Here is a 25,343-nt window from a genome sequence, read left to right on the forward strand (position 1 = left end):
ATTTTCTGTTTCTGAGGAGTTCATGTCCCATGACACCTTCTGTCTCCCACCAGAACTCTCCCATGTCTTTGAATTTAACTTGAAGAACTCTCAAGTATATGTTCATCTAAAGTGAATGCCCCAGTTGTATATTCCTTTTATTGCACTGTTGTTTTATTTTCTTGTCAAAATCTGTACTTCATACAAAAATTGAATTAGAAGCTCACACACACGCAGTCCAACATAAAATCCCTGGGGTTCTCACGTACTTAATAGCACATGAGAAAAGTAGAACTGAAGACAATTATAGAATTCTTAACAGAACATTATTATTATTATTACTATTGATATTATTATTAACTGAAAAATAAATCTGTTCCTGGTGACTCTACACTGTGAGCAAGGGCTTCAGTGATACTTGTGGGCCAGGATATTAGCCAATCCAGTCACCATCTTCTGCCAGGCAGTCTAACCTGGTGAGTGAATTTCGTCTCAAAATGATTTGTCAAGACAATCATTAATATATTTTTCAGAAGCTGTAGAGATTGAAACAGATAATAGATTTGTACAATGAGCAGAGAGCTCCAGACTGGCCTCCAGGTGTCTGGCCACCCAACTCCTATTTAGAATCAAGCTGAGGTCAACTTTCCTCAAAGTCTGGAGTCTTGTCTAGTCACTAAACACCACTAATTTGTTCCCCTTGCTGGAGTAATGCTTAGTCATGATTTCACTCTTTCTATTTTCTTCCTACCACCAACACCATATTTTATGTCCCGAAAAACAAAACCTCATAGCTTTCTTTCCGTATCCCTTCCAGGCCACATAGTCTAGCTGTTTCTCTTCCTCAGAGACACTTTTCCCCACTTCTGGATTTTTAGGAGGTAAGTTTGAAATAGGTCACTAGAAGCAAGTTTGTAGAAATTCCCAGCCAATATATAAACAACCTTAGCAATATATTTTGAACTCTAGGTCCCTTCTTTATACAGAGCCAACATATGCCTGCAAAGATATATCTCCTTCACCATCTTTTCTATGCCTCCAGGAAGGAAAAAGTGAAAAATAAAAAGTAAAGGCAAACTTTCTTTCATACAATGACAATTACCACGAGACATTTTTCCTCACTTCTGTATAAGTCTCTTCTGAAAGCCAATAGAGTGCAAACAAGTTTCTCTAGCTCTAGACTTCTAGAAGCACTCCTTAGGCCCTAATACATTACCACTTGATCTTAGTTCAGTGCTCTAGAGTTGCTTTCCTCCCAACTCAAGTGTTTTCAAATACTTCACCTCCCACAGCTGTCTTTGGTTATAGTCAGATCAGTGCTCAGTTGTCTAAGTTGTCCTAATGCTAAAAGTAAGAGGGGATGAGCGTCTTCTGGCTTCACCCTGAAGTTCTCAAGATCTACTTGCAGCATATCAAAGTGCAGCTCCCTCAGTTGGACAAAGGTGCCGTTGAGATCATCCAGGTTCCTTACAGCTTTTCCTAAGAAAGTCAACATCTTCTTGCCATGAAACTTCACTGGGAGTTTCTCATGATAGCAGAGGCAAAGGAATGTTACTAAAGTTGTCAAAGAACCGCTGTATCCTGGAATAGAGACCATGCGATGGGATTATAGCAGATATGAAGTTAGAGCTCATCACAGGACTTGAGAACTGACCTGGACTTCTGCCGGGGTCATCTTCTTTCCCTTCTTCCTCTGTCCTGGCCCCAAGAACCTATCTGCTCAGGGCCTAGTCTCCAACCTCTCCCATATTCTCTTTGCCCCACAGGCTTGTGATTATATCCTTCTCTTCAGCTTTAATGTGAACTATGGTGTCTGCTCTGGGAGCTTGCTGGTAATCACAGATGTGTCAAAAATAGGTATTTCCTGCAGCTGGAGTGTGTGGTCTTTTTTTCGTTATCACTGAGTCACTGACCCCTTGCTTTGCCTGATTTTGTGAGGCTATTGATCAAGGCTGGACTCTGAATACTGTTGTGGTATTTAGACAGAGAACTGTTACTATGGTAATTTGCATCTGTGATAGCGTCTTGGAGACCCCTTGATGAATATGTGTTTTTATACCATTTCCCTGTTCAACTCAATTATGCAAAATTTCCCTATTCTCTCTGTTTTTTAGCTACTCTCCCTCTCCACCACACCATGGAAAACTAGTACTTTTTGCCAACCTTCCTTACAATTCTTGTCACTATCTCCAGATGTGCTTTTAGATTTAAGCTGATCCAAGGGTAGGAATCTGGAAAATTCAGAGATTGAGGGTTTCTTGGTTACCACTACAGAAACTATGATAGATTCCAAATAGGTCTCATTCAGTTAGGAGTGATTTCCATGGAGAAGTGATAAACTGATCTGTGAATAGACTTCTCTGTGAGTCAAATTTTGCCCATGATCCCTTTGGTTCACAATAACCTGGGAGAAATGAATCCCTTAAAAAAATCAGTTTAAGCGCAGGAATAGAGTAGTATTAGGCAATAAAATATAGGAGACTGGACAGTTATCTCATTATCTATGTGCCTTTGTAAAGCAAACCATGTCTGCTTGTCTGGAAAAAGTTGTTTATCTCTGCATTTGTGTCTACCACAGTCTATGAGTATTTCCCACTGCACCAGTGTGTGTTCTGCCTGGCGCCCCAGGGTTTTGGCGTGGTGTAGCACTTCCATCTTAGTGAAGACAATGGTAGAAAGCTCCTGGTGGGTAGTGTGGACTTGAAAGAGGTATGTCTGATAAATGCTGGGTCTGCTTTTCAGCTGGTCTTAGTCCAAGAACTAACATCAGGAGGCATCTCCTTTGCTTTCTCTTGGGTGCTTGAAAAACAACTCTAAAGGGGCAGAGGTTCTATATTCTTTTACTAATTGTCTACACACTGTCACAGCTGGGCCATCACTGCACCATAGATAACTTTATCTCTAATTCACTACAGTTTTTGACAGGACACACTTCCAATGTAAGAGAGTCAGATTCATACTTTTTTTTCCTCTAAGAGTGATGCATGATCTCAGATGTTATCTGATCAGGAGTTCTGAAGTTTCAGAAATCTGATTTGATAATTTGCCCCTGAGACTAGATACTTGCAGATCAAATAAAAATGCAGGTTAAGAAGTTACCCATGTAACAACTGCTTTTCTCTTTGCTTTCAAGGCAACGTTTTGCAGAGGCTTATCCCTCCTTGTCAGAAGTTCTTCCACACTTCCATTCTTCTCATGTCCCTCCTTTTGACATTGTCTAAATTCTCACCTACAAAGTTGATTCCTCACAAAAGTAAAATAAGATGTTTTCAAATATTCTTTCAACAAATATATTGAGTTACTATAAAGCATCAATTGTTCTACGTACTGGTGATTTAAGATAAACAATTCAGAAAAGGAAGCCTCTCACAGGGGACTATATTCTATAGTGTGAGAGATACATAGAAATAATAAGTAAATCAATCAGCAAAATAATTTCATGTATTATTATTTGGTATGAAGAAAATAAATATCTTGTGTGTGGGACACAACTATGTAAGCAATGATCTCTTTAAGGGGGTAATATTTGAACTGGAGCCACAATGACATGAAGATGTCTGCTATGGGAAGATATTAAGAAAAAAGTTTCTGGAAGTTGGAATAGCAAATGCAATACTCTAAGGCAGGAAAGCACACATATTTACACACACACACACACAACACGTACATATACATATGTATACTTAGTATGTTAGAGAGATAAATAGTATGTTAATCAGGTTGATATGTAAATAGTAAAGAAGAGAATGGCCAGAGATGATGTTAAAGAAGTAGCACCTGCTTAGTCTCTTTAAGATCATTTCAGAGGTGAGAAGCGAGAAGCTATTAGAGAATTTTAATCATGATAATGAAACCATTGATACTCCATTTGTACTCTTATCTAGATGAATATTGCAAGAATATCTTGTTCATTGCTAAACACTTTTTCTCAAGTGGCTTTATAGACTATTGATAAATATTAAATCCTATGCAAATATTAAATACCCTAGTCCTGAAGGCCTGTGTGTGTCTAAGATGTTTACAACTAACCCATGAGGGTAGCATAAAAGAAAGGTATATGGAGGTGAGAGATTGCTCAGGTGTGAAAAGAGTAATAAATAACACAGGCAAAGAAGGCATCTTGCTTTCTTTTAATTTAGAAAATAGATTGATGTCTAAAATAAGCAGGGAATAGGACAAATACGGGATTTGAAGACGTTGGACACCATAATTGCTTACAGGAGGAGCTCTATTAATGTATGTTAAGTGGGTGAGTGAATGGATGCTAATTGTACACAAGTAACTCCTATTTATTCTGCCTAGTGAGTTACTAATCATTGAGTGACTCATGAAAATGTTAAAGAAACTCCAGACACTGTTGAATTGTAGCAGTCATTGTCCTATGTGCTCCCATCCAAGAATGTAATATTAGAACTCTTTGTGGTGGACACATATGGGAAAGATTCTGAGGAAAACATTTTAGTACTTAAGATCAGTGGAATGGGCATAGAAGTGAGATGAAGTCTTCTTAAAACTTATCAACTATTTCTTGAGTTAATTCGAGTATTCCAGAGACTTCTTAAATGCCCTGGAGTTTGAAATGATTGCCACAAAAGTGGCTGTCCTCATTTCCAGCTCCAACGATGGGACGTCTAGGCATTTTTTACTCTGTCAATAGATTTCCTTCTTCTTACTCAGCAGAGAAAAAACCTGGCTATCATCTGTGACTTCCTCACTAACTATCAATCAGTTTACAAGTCTTGCTGAATCTTTGCCCTAACTGTCTTTTTCTAAAGATTTTTTAAAATCTTAGTCTCACTGCTCTTGTCAAAGTCTAGTCCTTTACCCAATCTCTTCTTTATAATCACAGCAAGCTCCTGGTCCCATACCCAAGGCTAGACTCTATCTTCTCAGACCGGTTATGCACCAACATGTGTCAATTTTCCTAAAATTCTTTATTCATGTTCCTTCTCCTGTGCAATAATTTTGACTTGTTCCTATTGCATGTAACACTAACATCCTTCCCTTTATAACCTGGTCTCTCCAACTGCTTTCCAAATTGGTGATACCATTTTTCTGTTTTTAAAGGACTGGTCTCTTCTTTTCCATCTGGATCTGGTATGCTGATTCCTGAAATTCAGGCTTTGAATTTGACATTTCCTCACAAAATGTCCTTTTATTGCCACTAAAGCTAAATTGGTTTCAATAATGATAGCTATACTTATAACTAAATATAAAATGAAAACACTATCATTAGGAGTACGTGTATACATGTATATAGGTACAGGATATAGAGAATATTATTACTACCATTAAAAGACAGAAATTATTTAGAAAATAAATTATCTATATTTAGAGAGGGAGAAGAGAGCTTATTGTGTTCCAGGTGGTGTAGTAAAGATCTTATATGTATTAATTTATTTACTTCTCACAAAATAATCTTTGACAAACGGGATATGGGAATGAGGGCTTAAGGTATTTAGTAATATATCTCTGGTCATAGAGTCAGCATGTGACGCTCAGATTCAAATCAAGGAAGTGGTTTCTTATATCTTAGAGATGGCTCCCCATTAGTGCAATTGGCAACACTGGGGAAAGGTCAGGCAAGCGTCCACGACTTGTAATCTAGGAAGCCCGTTTCACCCCAGTATAGCTGATCAAAAACTGTTTCTTACATTAAATAAAATTAACTATAACCTCAAACTGAGCTCTACCCTTAGTTTATACAGATAAAAATCTATATAGAACCCGTACTTTGAGTCAACATATCCTACCTCACATCAACAAGGCTCTTACAGCTGTCATGAGTCCCTCCATTCTCAGAATTTCTTCAAAGACATGGTTGCACTGACCCTGTTGAAGCTACTCACAAGCTTTGCATTGTCTTATTCAATCTCACAAGAATCTCTTTTTTGTCCTGTTCATACACCCTTTCTCCAAAGCCCTCGGTGCTCATGGTGTTCTTTCTTTTGAGTAGACACAAAAGATGAAGGCAGAGGTAACAAGACAAGGACATTTCCTAAAGAACAGAGTTAATCTTATTTTTATCATTTAGAAGTTAAGTCCGGAGGCAGGGGACTGTCCCTCCATCTTGAGGAGATGGACTCTTAGGACACAGGGCCCTCCAATAGGCACCAGCATAGTTGGGCAGGGAACTCAGTGGTACTTGCGGGGGGCCAGAGCATTAGCTACACCTGTGGTCAGCTTCTCCCAGGCAGCCTGCATTTGTGGGATAAATTCCTTGCTGAAGTGGATTGCCAAGACAATCAATATCATGTTGCCTAGGAGCTGGAGAGAGAGCAGGGATAAACAGTAAACAGAATATGGTGAACAAAAGGCCTCAAGCTGGCCTGAGCAAAGAGATATAAGGCACGTTTTCTTCCTGATCAAAGTTTGAGCAATGTTCAGGGCCACATGTCTGCAAAAGGATATCATTATGGGCTTGATATTGACCTTAATATGACTCCAAGCCCTGTCTCTCCTATCGTGTTCTGTTCTCTTCTTTGCCCTACCAACTCATGACCCCAGAACATTGTTATGGATTGTTTTCTGTTTATCTTTTCCAAAAGTAAGACCATAATATGACCAGGGCCTTGTGGAATAGTATATATCCCAGTCATTACATGCATACAATTTTCCTGAACGCTCATGTGAAAAAGAACCCTGTGTGATGTGTACAAGGGCACGTTATCATTGCTCAGGGGAAAAAATCCTCTTTAAAAACTTGTCCTTACTTTGTCCTGGTTGGTCTTGTTCTAAATTCCAGAATTATGCCACAAGGTATGCATCAATTTTCGCAGAAATTTTTAGTTACCAAAGGCAAGATGTTCTTCTCTCTCCCCAAACTTAACATTCCCTGGGCCACTTAGCTCAGTTTCAGCCGACACTCTTCACAAGATGTTTTTCAGAAATATCAAATGCAAGTGGCCTTTCACTACCCTTGATTTATGTTCTGTATAATCTTAGCTATGGCATTTACAACAATAAAATTCTCAAAATCAATCCCATCACCAAAATATATCCCACAGCTAACCCCTACTTCACAATAGGTAACTGCCTCTATTATCAAAAGTAACCATGGTACAGAAACCTAGGGTGAAAGAACAAAGCACAAGCTCACCTAGAACTCCATCTGAAGTTCTCAGGATCCACATGCAGCTTGCCACAGTGCAGCTCACTCAGCTGAGCAAAGGTGCCCTTGGGGTCATCCACGTGCTTAACACCACTTCCAAAGGAGGTTAGCTCCTTCTTGCCATGAGCCTTAATCCTGGGGTTGCCCATTATTGCAGAGTGAGAGGATAAGCTGCCAAAATTGTCAAAGAAACTCTGAGTCAACGAGTAGATGACCAGGAACCTATGAGATTATCACAATTACAGACCAGGTGGGAAGTCAGTATGTAAGAAACCTGTGAGTATATAAGAAACCTGACCAATCCCTCTTTCAGCAACATTTCTTTCTTTTGTTTTTGCCCCCTGCCCTGGCTTGCAGTGGCTACCTTCCCAGGATTTCACCTCAGACTGCCTCCATGTTCACCTTGGCCCTCAGGCAAGCAACAGCAGCCATCTCCTCTGCAATAAAATGCACCATGGTGTCTGGGAGCTTTCCGGCAATCACAGATGAGCCAGAAACAAGTCTGTGCTGTTTCTTCTTTGTGTGGTCTTTTATTCTTCATCTCTGGTGCCCATCTCTTGCTTCTCCCAATGAAATGAGACTATTGGTCAAGAGTGGGTAGTCACCACCGTGTGTGGGGTTTGGACAAAGTATAGTCTGGAAGATGGGCATTTGTGTCTCTGATACTGTTGGGAGGCTCTCTCAGAAAGACTCTACCATTCGTGCTCAATTTGAACCTTCACTTCTTTCTTTTCTTTGCTCGTATACCTCATTCTCCCCCCTCCATCTAGTATGCAATTTACATCTCAAGGTTCCAACCACCACTATCTTGCAACGACATGAAGGCTGATGATGAGGCATAGATTAGAACTGAAAAGGGTAGAAATTATAAATGTCTTGGGCATTTGGTGAAGAGTTGTGAAAATTTGTTGTTCAGCCAGTCTTCATATCAAAGAAGCCACAGCCCTTCTTGGTTCCCAATTCTCTTGAGATTACATTGGGTGCATAATTTAATGCTTTTTATAATAGAAATAAATATTTCTATTCAACATCAAAAGGAAGCAGGATAAGAAAAACTAGGTAAGTTAAGGCAGAATTGAATGTTACTCCCATATTTTTTAATCCATTTAATAGTCAGTGTATTTATTTGGGAAAAAGATATTTCTTCTGAGTCATTGGACAATAGTCTGTGGCAGATTCCATGTATCCACCAATTTGTGTCAGAAAATAGAGTTGTTTAGGTGTAGGAGGAGAAGGGTGCTCATATGTTCAATACAGAGAGTAGTTGAGTAGTAGATTATTTCATGGCATGGGCTGCAGATTAAGGAAGTTATCTCTGGTGTGTGCTGGATGTACACTCCTTTGCTGTGTTTCATTTTTCCTCATACCTAACAGGCAGAGACAATCTTCATCGATGATATTCCACACACTACTGCTCCTGTAACCTAAAGTTCTTTGGTCTCATGCATCTCAAACAAGCATTTATGGGACTAGACAGGGCACACTTCCAGTGGGAGAGGGAATCATTTATTTATTTTTTTCTCTTAGTCCATCACTCCTGAATTTAGAGCTCCAGGAAACTGGTTTGTTGGTTTCTCTTCTGGCGTAAATCCTTAAAAAATGACATTTAAGAATGTACCACCATGTGTACTTATGGGGTACTCTAAAACCTAAAGAGCTCATCCCAATAGATGAGAGCTGAATTTCTGCTATGAGAGAACTAATGCTTTCAGTCTACCACGCTTGATATAGTTGAGGGGCTGTTATCAGTTCTTAGGGAAATGGGGAAGATTTAATGTGAAAAAGGGATGACATTTGAGGCCAAACCGAGAAGATTCTCTTTAAGAGATCGATGAAATGAAGGCAAAGAGGGGGCAATTTCAAGCACAGACAGAAAACCCACTGAGACCTTGCCAAATTGTCAGGCCTGAGCTTTGGAAATCTGGCTTGATTATTTGCCCTTGTGGCCAGACCTGAAGATCACATTAAAAAGCAGATTAAGAAGTTTTTGTGTATTTTATTACGGGGTGCCTCTATCTTTAAACTAGTTTATCCTCTAACTTATCAGGTTGCCTGAAATTATAATAGTATAGATGACATCCTTTCAGTTTCATGATTTCATGTAAAGCCTATATATGTTCTTTGATAGGGATGAGTAAAAGTGAAGGAGAATGAGATTCATCAAGACATCTGTTGTCATTTTCTACTTATAGCTATAATAATTTGTGACCTCACAACATAAGGGTACGCACGGCACATTTTTACCGGTATGAAGGTGTAGGGTAAAGAGGCTGAGGGGAACCCAGGTTAGAGACTTTATAATAGGAGGCCTGTGAGGTGAGTGTACAGAGATCTTTGACTACATTTGATAATCTTATTGGGTTTATAGAACTTGACCTTGGAGAATGACTCAGAAGCTGGTTCCCAAGCCTCTGAATATCTTACCAAGTGAGTGAGTCTTAATTACTCCTCCTCAGACTAATGGATTTCTATGACGCCTCTTGTCTGCAAACAAGCTCCCCATTTTTCCAGAAATGCAGACAGTGATCCAAAGGTCATCTGTAACTTTTGCTTCCCTCTTACGCTTTTGAGGCAATATCTTCCAAAGCCTTAGCTGTTTCACCGTTCCATTTTTCCCATGTCATTGTTCCTAACATTACCTAAATTCTCACTTATGAAGCTATTTCTTTACAAAAGCTCTCTCTTTGTTTCTCAAACATTGATTCCCATGTGTTCTCAAGCATTCATTCAATAACTGTTGTTTAATAACTATGTGTCACAATTGTTCTAAGTACTGGAGATTTAAGGTAAATGAGACGGAGAAGAAAATTTCCCTCTTAAGATTCATAATTTGAAAGTGGAAGATACATAAAATAAATAAGTAAACTCATCAACGAAATAATTTCAGTTATCATTTGCTATGAAGAAAATTAATATCTGGATTTAATGAGAGGGACACAATTACATCTGGAATAGTCTCTCTAAGGGGACAGTATTTCAACTGGGTCCAGAATGAAAAGAAGGAATCTGCCATGGGAAGATATTGGGATAGAAAGTCTGAAAGTTGGACCAGTGAATCCAAACCTCTGACAAAGGTAGAACAGACCTTCAGTATGCTAGAGATATGAACAATGGACTAGGGTAGTTGATGTGCAAATGGTAAAGGTAAGAATGACAGGAAATATTGCTGAGAGAAAGCATAAACCTAGTAACTTAGAATTTATCCTCAGTGGTAGAGAGTAAGAAGCTGGTACAAGATTTTAATCCTGATAATGAGATAATCTTTAAACTCTCTATACTCTTAGATAGATTAATATTGCAAGAATATCTTGTTCATCACAACATTGTTTTGTTCAGGTGGATTTTATTGCCTATAGACAATAATTAGGCATTCTTTCATCTATGAAAGTTCTGAGTGATCCAGACCTGCATGTATGCATGTGCGTGTGCATGTGTGTTAATTATAAAGTTGTTTTCAATTCAGTCGTCTCAGATTGGCAAAATCCAGATCTAAATCTAGATCTGCAAAGGATAAAGAATGTGTCTTCTGCCCACAACTCCATCATCCACCATTCTTGACCCTTTGACATTCAGAGCCAGAATAATAATTGATGGGCAAGAAAGATAAAAAGAGATCGATTGATTAAAAATGCACATTGCTCTCATTTGTTGACTGACTGACTGACTGAGTGAGTGAAAATATTTAGTGCCATGAGCAGCCTCTCTTGAGAACATAATGAGAGGCTACAGGCCTCAGAGAGATCAGTACTGTTGACAGCCTGCAACTACGATAATCAGTGGTCTCTCATCTCTATTGTGGAAACATAAAGCCAAATTAGAAGGTAAGTCACAGGACAAATTCTGATGAATATGTGGAAGCAATAAAATGCCTAATAGAGTTAAATTTGCCAAGATACGACACTAACTTGTAAAGCGTGAAGGTCTCAAGCCTTGATATGAGAGTTTGAATCAAGGCCCTTTGGCAACCAAGCATAACTTCCTCAAGAATGATTCACTTATTGTCACTCCTACATGAGGATCCCCAGGTCAGTGCATAGCCTCTTCCTGTTAGATTCACCCAGGCTGGTGTCTTTCAGCCATTCACAACCACCTCCTTCCTTTTCATCCACCCCGGCCAATCAGATATCATATCCTCCTCACTTTACATTTGTTCATCCTTCACTTTTTGCAGACCTCGCTGCTCTTTTTGGGTTTGGGCCATTATGTCTGTTCCCCTGAATTAGCATCCACATCTAGTCTCTGCAATTTTAAATTCATTTTGTGTGTATTAAGCAAATTACTTTCCCCCCAAATCTTATTCCTTGAGTCATGTAATGTTCTAAGAATATTTATTGTTTACTCTTGCCAATAGTATAGCAATACTTCTTTCTATTTTTCTATTCAAGGTCTTGCCTTGTCTAGTCTTTTCTAATACTCTACCTATATCTTACTCTCTCCTCTACTCCTGGAGACCTATGCTCATGCAAGTCACTAAGCCCTAACTTGCTGGCTTTAGACTATGAACCTTTGTTAATATCTTATCTGCTATAAGCAGTCTTGGTCATTTTTCCCACAAAATTTACACATTATCCTAACTCTAATTTTGTTTTAATACATGACACATTCAATCAGTAGATAATGCACAATGATTTCATTTGTCTTAACCTTGGCTCCCCAGTGAGACAGCGAAACCCTTCAAGAAAGAGCAGGCTATTGTTGCTTCATGGAGACTTTCTCCAGAAAGCTCCCGGCTATTTCTCAACTTATCCTCTTATCTCCCATTCAGTCTTACAAGAGCTATGACAAGCTATCTGATTAAAAATGTACATTAGAGCAAATTGAAATAATAACCCTAGCCTAGAACTTAGATCCCTACAAAGCTTTTTTTTTTAAACTGAATTCAGATATGCCCCACAAATCTACTTTGTTTTTCCTCAGGCACTGCTCACCACCTCCTTCCTTCCCCTCTCCAGTAAGTGTGTGCCACACTGCCCCCAAAGCCCCTACCCACTTAAATAAACCTTGCTGCACCCCAGGAAACTTCTTCCCTATCTTGGCATCCCCCCAGTCCCTCTGGAATCCTCCCATAATGCCCATCTTCCTTAATGAATCCCCGCAAACTTCTCAAAGGAGCCCTTGTTACTTCCTATGTATCTCCCCAACCTTCAACCAATGAACGTTTTCTCCTTTAATACAAGAATAAAAGATGGAGAAGACACAATGTTAATTTCTGATTACTGAATGGAATGCACTTTATTACACAGAAGCTGTGCTCTCAAGGCCACATCCCAGTCCCCTTGTGCAGAAGGAAGGCACTGGGGACACGAAGGGGCACTGATGAGGTGGAAAGAGGATTCAGTGGTACTTGTGGGCCAGAGCATTGGCGACACCAGACACCAGCTTCTGCCAAGCAGCCTGCACATCAGGGGTGAATTCCTTGCCAAAATGAGAAGCCAGGATAATCACCAGCACATTGCCCAGGAGCTGTTAGGTGAAAGACAAAATGACAAATAGGTGTGTTGAGTAGAAATTTCCCCCAGAAATTGCAGGAAAAATGGCTAAGACCTCCACTCCCTGCCAACTCTGCACCTTAACCTGCTCCAAGGGTTATGCCTATCCAAATAACTCACATACTCTAGTCCCTCAATTCCATTTAATATGCATGACCTTTCCATTCAACATTCTGCCTACTTATGGCTCCACCCTCCCTCTCATTTCATCATTTTGACTTGCCTCTCTCCCTTCCTTTCTCATTTACCAATTATCTAATTCCTGTAATCATAGGATTTCAGGGCTGCATGGGTTCTCAGAGTGAGTTTAACGTCTCTAACCAATGCAATAACAAGCTTCCTCCTACTTGACAGGTAATTTATTGACAGGTAATTTAGTATCCTTTAGAGAAATTTTTTTTTATTTTTCTCTGAGATAATCTGTCCAGAATTTTTTTTCCCCAAATCTCTTCCTAAACTTCAGTCATAAGAACCACATAAAATAAGGCATTTCTCCTTCTTTGAGATAGGCCTTCATCTATCAAAAGTCAAATTCCATTCCTCTTTGAACAAGTCAGCTATGCTCTGATATTCTATAGGATAAACAAGTCCAGTTCTGACAACAATTCTTGAAAAGTTTTAAGTAAACTCAGGCTGCTAGTATCCCTTTACTATCACTAGTCCTGAATCTAGGAGTTCTCAGTGATGCCCACTTGAGGTCTGCCCTCATAACACCAAGTGAGACCCATGATATCTGAGATCTTTGTTAGTCTTTCCAACCAAAGGCTCAACTTCCATTATTATCCCAAACTAAAAAGCAAAAAAGAGCACATGAACATGAACATTTCCTGAACTCACCCTGAAGTTCTCAGGATCCACATGCAGCTTGTCACAGTGCAGCTCACTCAGCTTAGCAAAGGCAGCCTTGAGGTTGTCCATGTTCTTAACAGCATCTCCAAAAGAGGTCAGCACCTTCTTGCCATGGGCCTTGACTTTGGGATTGCCCATTATGGCAGAGGAAGAGGACAGGTTGCCAAAGTTGTCAAAAAACCTCTGGGTCCAGGGATAGACAACCAAGAGCCTATGAGACGGGGCATAGCAGAAGGAAAATCAGAGACTCTCAAAAATCTTGAGGATTTTCCTAGTCAATTTGCCAGGTTTATATTTATCATCCTCTCTCATGTGTTGAAACCCAGTTCCTACCTGCCAAGAGCCTCGCCTCCAGCTTCTTCCACATTCACTTTGCCCCACGCGTTAGTGATGGCAGCCTTCTCCTCAGCAGTAAAATGCACCATGATGTCAGGTCTGGGAGCTTACAGGTGATCACAGAGGTGTCAGAAGCAGGTATGTGCTGCTGCTGTATGGTGTGGCCTTTTATTCTTTACTGGTGAACTTCTGGCCCCTGGTTCCCCCTAGTACTTTGAAGTCATTGGTCAAGACTAAGATGTGTCCCTCAGGGGTGGAGTCAGGCCAGGAAAGGGTCAGTAATGAAGAATGTGTTCTGAGTTTGTGATAATGTGTGTTGGTTCCTGAGACACCCTTCCTTTGTTAGCTCCTCCTCCATCCTCAAAACAATTTTCCATTCCTTCCCTTTTGTCACTCTTGTCTCTCACCATGTCATCCTCCAAGAAGACACCCATCTCCCCCATTCTCCTTCTCCAAGAAAGATCTAAACAGCAGAGGTAAACCCAAGATAAAGAGTTTTAGTCAAAACAGCTTTAATATTTGGGTTAAAAATGTTGACCGGGACAAGAACAGGATCAAGATAAAAGGTACAATTGTTGACATAGAATCTCTGCCATTTCTAACTCTCTTGAAAGAGTGGATTATAAACAAACATTTAGATCTTAGTTTTCCAGGGGAGAGAAAACACACACATGGTTACTTCAGGCAGCTGAACAGAATAGCAAGGAATTCACAATGGGACTAAGAACTCAATTCCAAAGTACAATACCCAAGGTTAATTTCACAGAGAGGACAGACAGAATAAGCTACCATCCTGTGCTTCTAGGAAACCCTCTCTCTGTCCATTTCTCAGTGACTACAGAGGAAACTAGCTACTATGGGAACATTGGTCTGACCGCTCTTCTTGATCTTATGTCCTATTTATACTTCTTTACTCCAGTGAGACTGCTGAGGAGTCTGAAATTATTTAAAACCAGGACTTGTGATCAAACTGAGGAATAGATGATATGTTATTGAAGCTAGAAGTTGGAAGATGTTTAATGTTTGCTGTAGTCATAGGTGCCAGAGGCTTCAAATTCCTCTAGTACCCTTGTTTTTTGATGCCCCTGTTGTCTTTGGCTTCTCTAAAGTATCATCATGAAATAGATTCTGCTCCTGACAACTTTTTCAGTTGCAATCTGTTATACTAGAGTTGTGTTGATATGGTGGTAAGGAATGGTGGAGGAGAAGCATTCTGTAATTGTATAATTAAATCTCAGTCTTTAGTAACAAGTGTTCCTGACTGTGGCCTTCACAAGTGTTTCTTAGCTTTTTTCCCCTTAAGAAAGACAGGAAAGACATTCTGGGCTAGAATATAGCCTATGATGGGGGGATTCTAGGTAGAGAGAGGAGATATTTGATCACTGAAGTAGAAGACCAATGAATGGATAAGAAACAGCAGACTATTCAGTGAAGAATAGTCCGTAGGTGAATAAGAGTTTTTTATTCGATAGAGATAGGGCTGTAAGTTTCCAAGGCAAATTTTCTATAAATCCACAGAGTAAGGTGAGTGAGCTATTCCTTAGACCTTGGGTATGAGGATCAGACATTAGCAAAACACAGGGAATAAGTAACAGGTTTCTCCAGACCAAGAGTTTGGGAAACAAGTCTCTCCCTGAAGCAGACACTCTGAGTATGTCTCATTCTGCTTCCAATTCAGTGTAGACACCAGTCTTCTCTTGGAGTTAGGGTATGGGGTTGACCCTCCTCCTCCTCTCTCACACTCATTGCATGGCACATATCTCTTCTTTCTAGTAATGGTCTTTGGGAACAGAGCTGGCCTGACTCCAAGGACCTCGCCCATCACTTGCTCTCTTATCACTCCAGGTATGCGAAAAGGCTTCAGGAAAGGTTACAGGGTTGGAAGGTAGTATGTCTGTAGCTCAGTACAACGCTTATGACTTCGTTTATTTTTTTTAAGAGGTTTTTTGGTTTTCTTTTTTTTTTTTTTAAGATTGGCACCTGAGCTGACAACTGTTGCCAATCTTCTTTTTTGTTTTTTCTTTCTGCTTTTTATCCCCAAGTCCCCGCAGTACATAGTTGTATATTTTAGTAGTGGGTCCTTCTAGTTGTGGCACGTGGGACGCTGTCTCAACATTGCCTGACGAGTGGTGCCATGTCTGTGCCCAGGGTCTGAACCAGCAAAACCCTGGGCCGCCACAGTGGAGTGCACGAACGTAACCACTCTGCCATGGGGCCGGCCGGCTCATGACTTCTGATTCTGTAGTCGAGTAGGTTCAGTATAGTCTTATTATTGCTTAGGTGCTTGTTGATCCAAGCTAAATTATCTCAGTTGCTCATTTGGAAGTATTTTATTTATTTCTCTTATGAAATACCATGGTTAATGTCTCCCTTTCCTGGAAGAAAAACCTAAAGTTTAGAGAGATAACTGACACTGTTATCCAGGATAGATCAGAAAAATTAAATGGTCAGAAAACATAAACAGCAAGAACATTCATTTCTTATCTATAAAATTAAAAAGTAATAAAATGAAAAAACATTGATTTTAAGGTATTTAAATAAAAGAGGATATTTAAAAAGAAATTCCAAAACTTGATACAGTTGAATTCCTGCCTCTCAGGGTACCCTGTAGCACGTATACTTTTGTAAGTTCTGTGCTGGATTTTAAGAAATGTAAGATGCCTCTTTTTTTTTGAGGAAGATTGGCCCTGAGCTAACTACTGCCAATCTTCCTCATTTTGCTGAGGAAGACTGGCCCGGAGCTAACATCCGTGCTCATCTTCCTCTATTTTATATGTGGGACACCTACCACAGAATGCCTTTTGCCAAGCAGTGCCATGTCCACACCCGGGATCTGAACCAGTGAACCCTGGGCCACCGAGAAGGGGAACATGTGAACCTAACTGCTGCGCCACTGGGCTGGCCCCATAAGATGCCTCTTTTCAGCAGGGAAAAATCAAATATTTTCTTAGATCTTGTTGCTAATTTATTACATGTATACTAATCCTATGAATCAAATACTGTATTATTGGGGGCCAGCCCAGTGACGTAGTGGTTAGGTTTGCACTCTCAGCTTTGGTGGCCGGGGGTTCACCGGTTCAGATCCTGGGTGCAGACCTACAGACTGCTCATCAAACCATGCTGTGGTTTGTGCTGTGGTAGAAGGACTTATAACTAGGGTATACAACTATGTACCGGGGCTTTGGGGAGAAAAAAGAAGAAAATAGAGGAAGATGAGCAACAGTTGTTAGCTCAGGGCCAATCTTCCTCACAAAAAAAAAATTAAAAAGCTCATGCCTTAAAAAAATACTCTATTATCTTTAGGTGCCACTAGCATGGAGAATTATGTAAATTACATTTTTGGTATGTAAAATGAGTCTTTACCTCACTGCTTGTTTTTCGTAATATTATCAGAGAAAAATTACTTCAAAAATTATTCTTCAGCACAAATGAATTATTTTGTTTTTGATTTTAAAATAATAAAATTATAAACAGGGTTTATAAGCCACTGAGGGTACAAAACACTGCTTAGGATTCTTGACTAGAGGCTATAAGTTCGTCTGCTTCCATTATGCATCTGAATTTATAGTCTCATAGCGGAAATAGGTTGGATCAAAGGTTCTATTACGTGTTGCATTAGCCTAGAATAAATTGGATGCCACAAGGAACATGAAATTCTTGTGGCTGCCATACAGGAAGCCAATGAACATTTTCTGCTATAATTGCAAAGAATGAGAGAATAGACCACAACTAGTAGTCAAGCTATACGACAGCTTTCAATACGCCATGCCTCTGCATCATCTCTCACAAAGGGTGTAGGTGAGTCTGAACCACAGCTGGGTCTTATTCTCAGAGTAACTTCTTTCAGTTGCCAGCTCACAGCATGAACATTGATGGCTTAACTGACCTCTGACACCACTGTGCTTAAGCCATAGCCAGAGATATGTGTGAATGCTAATTAAGCAAGAGCAATCTTTATTGGGAAGAAGAAATGGAAAGTCAGAAACAGCCAGTCATTAAACGCTTTTGTACAAGATGGACCTTGAAGGTTAAAGCTTGAATCTAGCAACTTAGAAACGTCATAAATTTCCCATTTTCTAATGGAATGTAATTTGCTTTCTTGGTTTCCGTGATGCTTATTGACCTTAAGTAAAGTTTCCTTCACTTTATTTTCATGATTAAAATTCTGAGAAATTCCTGGTTTTTTTTCTGTTTTTTTTGTTTTGTTTTTAAAATGTTATTACCTAAAGTATTCTGTGAACTAAGAACAAGACTAAAAAAGTACTGTGGAATAGTGAGAAGGAATGACACCATTATTAGAGCCAGTGCTTTATAATCTCCCCTCCCTTCAGTTTACTGTACTACCATAAGTCATTGGTCCATATCTCATAGCTCTTACCCAAGATTTAACTCAAGTAGTAATTTATAAACTTTGTTCAAATGCTGTACCTCCAAAGCATACATAAATTCAATATTCAAATTTCTACCCAGGGCTGATTCAAATGGGACTCTTAACTAGGGCTTAGAATTTTGCATCCAGAAATCATGGAAAAGATCCAATTCTATGCCAAGTTTCAACCTCTGCTGACAGAAAATTGAGAAGTCCTTGACTTAGTGACATTTGAACTCTACAAAGAAGTTAATGAGTTCTTTTTTTTTCTTTTTCGCCTAGGCATGCTATTTGCAGTATATTGGATATTCAGTATTGAAGCTATAGTGAAGCATATTTCCTGAATAAAAAAAAAAAATTGCCTCTCCCTGGAAAAGGATAAATTTGAGGTTTGATCAGTAAGCAGGGCTTAAAAGGAAGCAGTAATGGTTATGGTTAGACCTCATCCATTAACAAGATCATCAACCATGAGGAATTATAAGAAACCAGGTCCTTTCATTTTGTTTGACCTAGTGGGGGCAGTTCATAATTTCTCCTGCCCCTAACCCCTTTTAGGTCTTGCTAGTTCTAGCCCCAGAAGGCTTCTTTCTGAAACCAAATTCCCACAACCCCTATCTTATTGAATCTGAGGCCTCTGTGAGGGAATGGAACACCTCTTAGGCTTCTCACCAAGAAGCTAATGTAGCTGTAATCTGCATTGTAGCCTCATTCAGGCCCTAATGTCACCAGTCTTTTCCTGCATCTGTTTGTTTTTGTCATCTTCTTCTTCTTCTTCTTCTGCTCCTCCTGTTCCTCTTCTTCCTCCTCCACCTCCTTCTCCTTCTTCTTCTCTGAGTTTGTCTCTTTCTCTATTCATTTCTTCCCTGGGGTTTTGGGAGCATATATTTTACTTTGTTTTAATCAACACAGGCAGGCAGATCCAGTGTTTTTCTCATCCTGGGGACTTGGGCTGGTGATAGCTGGGTGGGGTCAGAAACTGTGGGCATAGATAAGGACTCAGGACTACACAGAGCTGTGGCAAGGGAGGGGACAAACTAAAGACAGTGAGAACCAAAGTGCTTCTCTTACTGCCTTCAAAGACCCCATTCTTGGTTCTTACACAAGTAGACAAGTAGAAGAGATTACGGTTGGTGTTTGAGAGTCCTGCATGGTTAACTGCTCAGAAATGACTGATAAATATGCTCTGTGTAATATATATATACACATATATATATATATAATATATAATATATACACACACATATATATGTGTGTATATATGGTTATAAATATGTGAATATTGTCAAAATATGAAGGCTACACTGAGTAGATAATTTGCAAGGCTTAGGAAGACATGGGAATAAATTACATTCTCTAAATCCAACTGAGATTAAAAATAAATTTAGTGCCAAAAAAGAAACACTCAAAGTCACTTGAAAGAGACAGAATGACTGCCAAACCAGAAGCTCCTGACTATAATCTTATGGAATGTTCTGATGTATTAAAAAAAAGATTGTTAATCATTAGAGAGTTGGTCAATGAAGAAAGTACAGTAAAAGGAAAGATTTTCTTAGCTTAGAATCCAGAGACGTTTTGAACCTCATATAACATTTATGTCCAGCTCAGGGCTATCCTTCCGTGAAGATGGATGAACAAGTCATATCCAACCCCATTTGTAAGATGGTCGCTTGGCATCCAGCTACCTACCCTGGTACAGTTTGTTTCCTCTACTTTTGCCTGACTGATATAAGGAAAGAATTGATTGTTCACAAGGACACCAGTATTCCAGTTATAGATCTCAATGTAAATTAGTAAATAAGCACTCTGGTTTCTATTTTAGTTGTGTGCCTTTTATTTTGGCCAGAATAAGCCTTCAAGAGCCAAACTCAACCTGTAAAACAAGTTAGCCACATCCTGCAATTCAATAATCCATTTAAGGTCCTGCCTGCTGAGGACTAACTCTCATCGGCCTTAACATTTCCAAGATTACTCCGCTGATTTCTTTGTATGTGTGTATCATTGGATGTACGTGTATATGTCTTTTTACTTATAGTTGTGTGTGTGTTTGGCTATTCATTAATTCAACGCTGCAAAAGTGTTCAGAAGTGAGAAAACAAAGTCCTTGTTTTCATGGAGTTGATAGTGGGAGGATAGACAAAAAATAAATAAGCAAGTAAAATATATAGTGTATGCCAAATGATGTGAAGCACTATGGAGGAAAAGAACCCTTGGGATGAAGGATAGAGTGTGATGAGGAGAAGGGTGGATGGGCATTGCTACATTAAACAGTGTGGCAGTGACGGCACACTTGAAAGGGTGCCTACCAATCGATGCTGAGCAAGCAATTCAGATGGAACTGTGATTAAATGTTGAAAGCAGAGGAAATTGCAAATATAAATATCCTAAAGTGGGAGTGCTTAGAATTTTCAGGGAATCACAATAAAGCCAAAGTAGGCGCAGATTAAGTGAGGGAGAGACTAGAAGAAGATATGGTCACAGTGGCACTAATCTATAAAATTTGGGACAATAATAATACCCATATCATAGAATTGTAAGAAAAAACATGCATATAAAATAAATATATATGTATTTATACACACACATGTACACCTATATAATATACATATTATAATTATATCTGCGTGTATACATACCTATATTTGTATACATATACACATACCTATATATAAATATACATCTATATATGTATATGTGCCACCATAAACATTAGCAATTGCTGTTATTGTAGAAAATTGTAACGATTTTGGCTTTACTATGAGTAATATAGAAAACTATCAGAGGGTTTTGGACAAAGAGTTTACCATATGTGATTTATATTTTTAAAAGATTACTTTGGCTACTATGTTGGGAAGAAGCTATAGAGGGGGAGTGGCAGATGCAGAAAGATCAGTTAGGAGTCTTCAGGAATAGTTTAAGTGGAAATCATAATGGCTTAGACCAAAGTGGTAGCAATGGAGGTGGTAGCAAGGGGTCAACATTTAAATAAATTTTTAAGCTAAAGCCTAATGGATTTTCTAAAAGAATGTGGAGTTTGTGCAATTTGTGTGTATGCATATTTGTACACTCTCATGGAGGCTAATTTCTGAGTGTGAGTATATGTCAATGTGAGGATTTTGAAGCTGGTCAAGGAGAATCTCTATGTTGAGTTTTGTCAAGGCCTTTGTTCATGATAGTTACTGTCTCAGAATTCTTGATTTCAAGTGGGGAGTGGGGATGAGTAGATTAAAAAAATCAGAAACTATCTCTGGAGTTTGTTCACACATCAGAACTTTAGCCAAAGTGACGTCAACTAATATCTCTTGGGCCTGATCAGAGGCCATAAGCTGTCACTTTCTAGCTGAGAAACTCACATTTTCTTTGAGGAGGGAAAACTATGTGATGAGTCAGAGAAAGATCAGACAGAAAAGCATTCTGTGCGGTGAAGGATTGGAGTGTTTATGCTGAGGCCTCTGTACTATGTAAGGAGGTCTGGCCCGCCATTCTCTTCCTCTAAATACCCAGTCACACTCCAGAGCACCTCCTTCCTATGGGCGCACCTATTTCCCTGATGAGTTACTCTGTGTGTCAAATGGAATAAGAAAGATAGAATTTAATTCAACGAACATGTGATTACCTACTGTACCTTACCCATTGTGCTGAGAACTGTGTTTGAGAGAGAAATAGACAAGACACAATCCTTTTGCTTAGAACCATCTACATAGTTTCCAGACCCAGCACAAAATGATAATTCTCGTGGGTGTTGGTAGGAACAGACAATGCAGGCTGAAATAATGGTCAGGAGACAGTTGCTGAAGTTCAGCGGAGACATTATAGATTGTGAGCCAGCTCCGAGGCCTGGGGTTGGAGAGGTGGCCTAGTGAAGGAAGAATAAATGTCAGAGGCACGATGGAAGTGTCATATTAGAATTTCCAGGGAAACTTTTCAGATGACTGGCCAGGTCCAGAATACCAAGAAACATTCCTTAAAACAGGGAAGAATCAGAAACAATTACACATGTTTCTCCAACACTTCTTTGGAATCTTCCCTTTTTTAGGCCCCTATACAGCACATGACCTCTTTTTCTTCTGGTTTACTATAGTTCCATGTGTATGTCCTAAATAAGTTTCATCTCTGCAGACATTTCTATAAACCACATTCCTCTGACAATTCTGGAGATCTATAGTAAGATTTCCTAGGGAATTGTATAAAATTGTGATCTGAGCCCTTGATTAAGACCCAGCTATTCTGGGGCTGTGCTGAGAAAGATAAGATGGTCAAGAAGACCATAGAGTTAGGAGTGAACAGAAGCTTATCAGATAATTCAGCTACAGGCATTGATCTACACCAAAAGAGGCATGCAGATGAAACATTGTGGGCATTGGGCAAAGGCAGACGTCTGAACAGTTAGAAAAGTTCTTCCATTTATATTTTTGCTAAGAGAATAAACTAGGAATGCATTTCCTCAGAAGGTGATGTAGCTTCTGTCACTATTGGCCAAGGCTTACCTTTTACACTGTGGCCTTCAGAACCACATCAGTCATTCAACAAATATTCGCTGATCGCCTGCTCTGACCCAGTGTTCAAGGGTATGGGGATATATTAGCAAATAAACAGACAAAGCAAAACAAACAAACCAAAAAATGCTGCCAGTTCCTTGATGAATATGAAACTAGTATATTTTAAGATGGGTAAATTTTAGGGTCTGAGTTATTAACAGGTTGAGTAATTTCTTTATAAATTTTAGAGCCTGAATTCCCCACAGTTTGAATAATTTCTGTAAGAAAAACTAACTTTGTCTGGCTCAGAATCATTATTCTTCAGGACTTCCTTGCCTCTGAATCTTGAATTTCTATGAGTTCTAAACTTTCTGCCCAAGACTGAATTGTAGCTGCCACCCCAAGTGCCTACGTTCTCATCTGATTTTCTCCTAGCCCTCCGCACACCTTGTGCACAGATTTTCCACAGACCTTGGGCCTTGATGAAGTAGGGCCTCTTTCCTTCTTCTGGTTCTGGTTCAGAACCCCGTCATTTCTAATACCTGCTATTGCAATCACCTACTAGCTTCCTCTCTTCAACTTCTTGCTATCATTGATCATCACTCATTTATTTCTTTGGTCAATAAATATTGGCAGAATGACTTGCTTCCATGTCTATTTCTCCATCACAGTGTTTATTATTTTGCAGTAAAAATCATCTGTTTACCTGAATGACTACCTGCTGCCAGAATGCATGAATTCTTTAGTCTAGTGACAGTGTTTTATTTGCGTTTATTCACATTAGTAAACTAGAGTCTATCACAGATTCTGTTACAGAACAGTACTCTGGATATGTTTGCTGAATGAATGAATGACTCTTGTCCAACTGTTTTTTGCTACCCAAATTATCTTTCTTTTCCACAGATGTGATCTTATTCTTCAGCTTCAAATCTCTAATCTTCATCTCTTTACTCTTTGCTTATAGAGTAATATTGAAATACTTTGGCATGGAATGAAAATGTCTTCTCAAATTGGCTCCTGAATCCACCTTCAGCCTCTTTCCTCCTAATTCTAGTTATATAATTCATTTGATGCCCATAGGGGGATTCATAGAATTTCTAGTCCTGTGCTATTTCTCTCTGCATCTCTAGTGTATTGCCTGGCACATACCAGTGATGATAGCAATAACAACGGTATCATTTCTTGAGTATGTGATGTTTCAGGCACTTTTAAGTAGTTTATAAGCAATATACCATAGTCATCACAACAAATAGGTGATAAAGTAATTACTACTCTCATTTTATGTATGACAAAAGGCTCTAAGAGATTCTTTAAATTTCCCAAGAAAAACAAAAACCAAAAGTGTCTGTCTGACTCCTAAACACATTGCTCTGAACCATGAAGCTGTATCTCTTTACTCATGCTATGAAGGAATGAACAATTCTCTGATTCTTTATTCACAGCTTTCAAGTTTGGCCCAACATCATTCTTTTAAGCACCTCTCCCAATCCAAACCATACTGGTCTCTATAATTACATGCCCCGTTTTCTTTCTTTTTCACATTTTTTCATTACTTTGTGATTTAAATGGCTCCTATTCCAGACTCTCTCGCAGTTATTATACACAACACTGTCTCTGTATTCTATTGCTTTTATAAACATTCTTTAGGTAGATTTCCTTTCTTAAAGTCTTCATTTACTTTAAACATGCTATTATGTATCCTGTCTCTGATTCCTACACTTGAATCAAGAAGGAAGTTGTAACGCAAAATCACTTAATCTCTCTGTTTTCCTATCACAGCCACATAGACTTACAAGAGGCCACTCATTCACCAACGAATACCAGAAACTATGCCACGTGTGTACTAGGGTCTGTAATAGGCCCTGGGAATCCAGAACCAGCATAGCTCCTGAGCTCTATAAGCTCAATGTAGTAAATGAACCAAATGATCATCTGAAAATTCCTCATGGCTCAGTTGAGCAAATCTATCTGCCTCTTTTTAAACCTTTTTTTCCCAATTGTATAACTCCTCAAGTCATTTCACATTTCTGAAACATTGTTTTGCTGCCATTAACTCCTGTAGGCTTACTTCAGAGTCATTCTTCTGATCTCTTAACCTCCTGCTTTTTCTCTCCCCGGGCACTGTCTCATGGTTTCCATCCTTTTGCAGTCCTCAACAGTTATCAACACATGGAAACCCTGCTGGCCCTCCTAAAGGAACATTTCCTCCCTATCAGTCTTAGAGATGTCTACATTTTCCCAATAAGAGTGGCAGCACCAAGACTGGCCTGAGATATTTTCTTAAGTTGAGGGCTCCCAAGTGGCATCCCCAGTCAGAACTGACCCAGCATGTGAGCATGTGCCCTCCAAGAGCACAGGCCCCTTGTCACCTAGATGTCTTGAGATTCCCTAAAATGGTGAATAGTGACTTCCTTTTCCCCTATTTCATGCCTTCTTCTTCCATACCCATGTCTCAGTACATGAATACAGGACTCTGTGCAAAGTAGGTGTTCAGTATGTAGAATCTTGGGATGGTGAGAGCTGGAGGAATCCTTTAGCCATCCAGCCCTGCCACATCTTTATAGTCAGGAGGAAACTAAGATTCTGCCCTGGTTATACGGTACATGAGAAAAGGTCAAGAAGCTTACTCACAATGGTCCTATGCTTCAAATTACTCTGATAGCATTTGATTAATGGCTATATATTTTATGAACTAAAAATTTACAGACATGTACTGACAAGCGATGTTTTTTCCA

The 25,343-nt window shown here is 39.3% G+C and overlaps 1 protein-coding gene and 1 pseudogene across 1 annotated transcript; both read right to left on the reverse strand.

Annotated features, from left to right (window-relative positions):
* Window positions 1-6,114: 6,114 nt before the first annotated feature.
* LOC100054209 (hemoglobin subunit epsilon-like) lies at window positions 6,115-7,546 on the reverse strand (annotated as a pseudogene).
* Window positions 7,547-12,292: 4,746 nt separating this feature from the next.
* Window positions 12,293-14,019, reverse strand: LOC100068926 (hemoglobin subunit epsilon). The gene is made up of 3 exons (XM_001504194.5): window positions 13,762-14,019; window positions 13,417-13,639; window positions 12,293-12,553 (listed from the first exon to the last, which is right to left on the reverse strand). Exons 1-3 carry the CDS (start codon window positions 13,851-13,853, stop codon window positions 12,425-12,427), a joined length of 444 nt encoding a protein of 147 aa, XP_001504244.1. The 5' UTR covers window positions 13,854-14,019; the 3' UTR covers window positions 12,293-12,424.
* Between the last annotated feature and the right edge of the window lie 11,324 nt (window positions 14,020-25,343).

Source organism: Equus caballus, chromosome 7 (genome assembly GCF_041296265.1).
Source record: "Equus caballus isolate H_3958 breed thoroughbred chromosome 7, TB-T2T, whole genome shotgun sequence".
NCBI classification, from domain to species: Eukaryota; Metazoa; Chordata; class Mammalia; order Perissodactyla; family Equidae; genus Equus; species Equus caballus.

Bases quoted from the DNA above. Each gene is read 5' to 3' on its own strand.
- LOC100068926 (XM_001504194.5), bottom strand. From the start codon at position 13,853: ATGGTGCATTTTACTGCTGAGGAGAAGGCTGCCATCACTAACGCGTGG. The intron at 13,640-13,761 runs GTAGGAACTGGG...CCCGTCTCATAG, and splicing joins GGAGGCGAGGCTCTTGGCAG to GCTCTTGGTTGTCTATCCCT. The intron at 12,554-13,416 runs GTGAGTTCAGGA...TTCACCTAACAG, and splicing joins TGGATCCTGAGAACTTCAGG to CTCCTGGGCAATGTGCTGGT.